The sequence below is a fragment of the Salpingoeca rosetta genome (genome assembly GCF_000188695.1).
Source record: "Salpingoeca rosetta unplaced genomic scaffold supercont1.10, whole genome shotgun sequence".
Taxonomy (NCBI): domain Eukaryota; class Choanoflagellata; order Craspedida; family Salpingoecidae; genus Salpingoeca; species Salpingoeca rosetta.
Genome location: NW_004754924.1, coordinates 1,620,673 through 1,623,767, shown reverse-complemented (window position 1 = coordinate 1,623,767; position 3,095 = coordinate 1,620,673). Strand labels below are relative to the sequence as shown.

The 3,095-nt window shown below is 59.5% G+C and overlaps 2 protein-coding genes across 2 annotated transcripts in view; one reads left to right on the top strand and one right to left on the bottom strand.

Moving 5' to 3' along the window:
- Positions 1-988, top strand: part of PTSG_12197 (uncharacterized protein) — a 4,544-nt gene extending 3,556 nt beyond the window's left edge. The window contains exons 2-3 of the mRNA XM_004994684.1: positions 316-511; positions 664-988. Of these exons, the coding sequence (XP_004994741.1) occupies positions 316-511; positions 664-950 (483 nt within the window). The 3' untranslated portion in view covers positions 951-988. The remainder of the gene's footprint in view (positions 1-315; positions 512-663) is intronic.
- Positions 989-1,403: 415 nt separating this feature from the next.
- PTSG_04648 (ergosterol biosynthesis ERG4/ERG24 family protein) overlaps positions 1,404-3,095 on the bottom strand; it is a gene marked incomplete at its 3' end in the record, with an annotated part of 3,409 nt that continues 1,717 nt past the window's right edge. Inside the window, exons 2-3 of the mRNA XM_004994683.1 lie at positions 1,720-2,745; positions 1,404-1,550 (exon numbers count right to left, since the gene is read on the bottom strand). Of these exons, the coding sequence (XP_004994740.1) occupies positions 1,404-1,550; positions 1,720-2,745 (1,173 nt within the window). The remainder of the gene's footprint in view (positions 1,551-1,719; positions 2,746-3,095) is intronic.

Below are 3,095 nucleotides of genomic sequence, written 5' to 3'. Positions count from 1 at the left end.
GCACAACGCCATGATCATCGCCGCCTACGCTATCTTTGCCAGCTTCTTCACTGGCAACGGCAATCCTGCCGGCATCCCCACCGCTTTCTCCGTCCTCAACCTCGTACGTGCCCCAAAGGCCTGCACCACTCCTGCACTGTGCTTCGCTCGCATCGCCGCTGCCCGCACTGCTGCTGCTCCGCCCTGTCGTTGTGCACGTGGAGGTGCATGCGATGACTTCTTCACCATTTTGACCATCATATCCTTTCACTTCAAACGAGATCTCACTCACGTCTCGCATCACACTTCATGCGCGCCTACCTCCTCCTGCTACAGCTCCGCGATCAGCTTTCCCCCCAGGCCTTCTCTGGCGGTCTGCTGGCCATTTCTGGCATGGTTCTCAGCCTTGTCAGCGCCTCTGCCCGCATGAACATCACTGACAGCGGCAAGATTATCAAGCTTGCTGCCACCGCCGTCTCCCTTGTCACTGGCTTCATCGGCGTCATCATCTTCTGGGCCCACGACGACCTGAGTGCGTCCACTGTGTGTGTGTGTGCGCGCGCGCGCGTGTGTGTGTGTGTGTGTGTGTGTGCTCTGCTTGTGCTCTGCTTGTGCCTGCTTAGTGTGAGTGCCTGCCTCCTCACTGACACATCCTGCCCTCGTTGACTTCGTGCCTTCCTGCAGAGGACCCCACGAACACCGGCACCTACACGTACACTGGCGCCGTCCTTGTTGGCATGTTCGCTGCCGTCATCACCACCCTCGGCTCCCACAAGGGCGTTGCCGGCTTCCTCCTTGCCTACCTCGGCTTCTTCTCCATCTTCGCCCTCTCCAGCGGTCTGACCATCTCCGGCTCTGTGACCGGCAGTGCCCGCGACGCCGCCCGCGCAGGCATGGTTCTCTGCACCGTCAGCGCCCTCACTGCCATCGTCCCGGGCTTCATCGTCTACCAGGAGGAGACGTCCGAGTAAACGCTCGTGTGTGTGTGTGTGTGTGTGCGTGTGTGTGTGTGCGTGCGGGGGTGGCACGTCTTGTGCCGCTGCTGCTGCTGCATGCACGTCATAGTACACGCTTTCGTGCCCAACACCAAACTTAGCAACAGCCTATTGGCCGAGGGTGCACAGCCCCGCCAGCCGTTGTCTCTTTGTTGCTGTTGTGTGTTGTTGTTCCCACTTGTGCTTCACATGCACCCGCAACCCCAGTGTCGTGTACATTTGTGACACCCCGCGTGTAGAATTTCCTTTGTGTTGTTGCTTTGTGCCGTGACATGTCACACCCCCAATTCAACCGCACAGTATCATCCTATGAAGGCAACGTCATGCTATATCGTTGAACGTTCAACGTTCATGTACAAACCACGAGTAAGGTGGAGAGGGCAAGGTATGTACAAGAGGCGCGGGGCACTACAAACGCGCGAGCGCTGACTAGTCTCCTTTGGGATGGATGTGGGACGAAGGGGTGGAGCGGCCACAGGCACGGCAGCAGCAGACCCGCGGTAACAGCACGCAAGCGGTGATGATCACCGCCAATATGACCTCGACGAGCGACAGCGGTGTTGCAGTAAGCCAGCCCTGCGTTGGTGAAAAGGTGACAAGTGTGAGGCGCTTCAAACGTGCGCACGATTGAAGCAAGGGCGTGTATGGTGGGAGTAGTTGTTTTGCCACCATTCACACACAAACACAACACACACACACAAACACACACACACACACACACACACACACACACACACACACACACCTGGGCGAGGTACCAGGCTGCGGTGTTCTCGACAGCGGCAGCGCACGTGTAAATTGGGCGGTATCCAAGATGGTGCTGGGCGCTGGCAGCGCTGTATGTCCTGTTCTCCAGCATGCGGTCAATCATCTCAGCCTTGAACAGAAACGGTGCGCGCACAAACGCATTCATCACTGGATCGAGCGCTTCCATGAGCGTGCGGACGAGTGGCGGTGGCAGCGGCAAGAGGGGCGGTTGCCGCCCAAACTGCCGTGCAATATGGGATATCCAGCCGTGGACGGTGAGCGCATCGCCCGGCGCGATGATGAACGTGCGATTCATGGCGCGCGTGCTCGCGAGTGCGGACGTGGCAGTGCTCCCCATTGGCAAGGCAACTGTTGGGCGGTGCGGAGTTGCGTCGATTGTGACAGCCGTGCCACCACCGCGACGACTGCTCGCGTCTGTGTTGTGGGTGGAGAGGTGCATGGTGTCGGGCACGCTGCAGTGGTGCTCGGCGGCAGCAGCGAGCATGGCCAGGCGCACGCCCTGCACCGCGTCGTCGACGTGTGTGTACATGAGCGCCGCATCGCCTGCGCCCACGGTGAACGGCAGCAGGCCGAGGTGGACGGCAAGCATGAGCTGATACAGCGAGAAGTCGTCCCCAGGGCCCATCACGCCCGTCAGCCGCAGGATGGCATGGGAGATGGCACGGTCTTTGGTTTCGGCGCGAACAACCGCCTCCGCAGCGAGCTTCGTCGCCCCATATGCGCACCAGGGTCGTGCCGGCGCCGCTTCGTCGCAGTCTGTGCATGCGCCCATGGCCTCCGTCGAGCTGATGTACAGCAGCGCACTCTTGCCCGGCCGCATGAGACGGGTGACGGTCCGCGTGCCGTTGACATTGACCCGCTGCATGTAGTCCGTGTCAGCTGCGGTGGCTGGGAAGAAGGACATCACACCTGCGCCGTGCACCACAATATCAGCAGCACGCAGGGCCCTGGCCGCCTCTGGGAACTCGCTCGCCGCCTCATCCCCATCCACAGCAAGATCCAACTGTGTGTGTGTGTGTGTGTGTGTGTGTGTGTGTGTGTGTGTGTGTGTGTGTGTGTGTGTGTGTGTGTGTGTGTGTGTGTGTGTGTGTGTGTGTGCGTGTGTATGTTGTGTGTCGTGTGTTGTGTGTGTGTATGTGTGTGTGTTGTGCATGTGTGTGTATGTGTGCGTGTCACTTTAGACATGCAAAGGTGCAGTGTGATGTGACACAAGACGAAAAAGACATACAGGATGATGGTGCTTCGACAACGGCGGACTGGAACGGCCGAGCGTGGTTACATGCCTACACAAGCAGTGCAAGCAAGGCAAGGGCGAGTAACAATGGAAGCCGGGTGAGGAGCGAGATGTCAGCG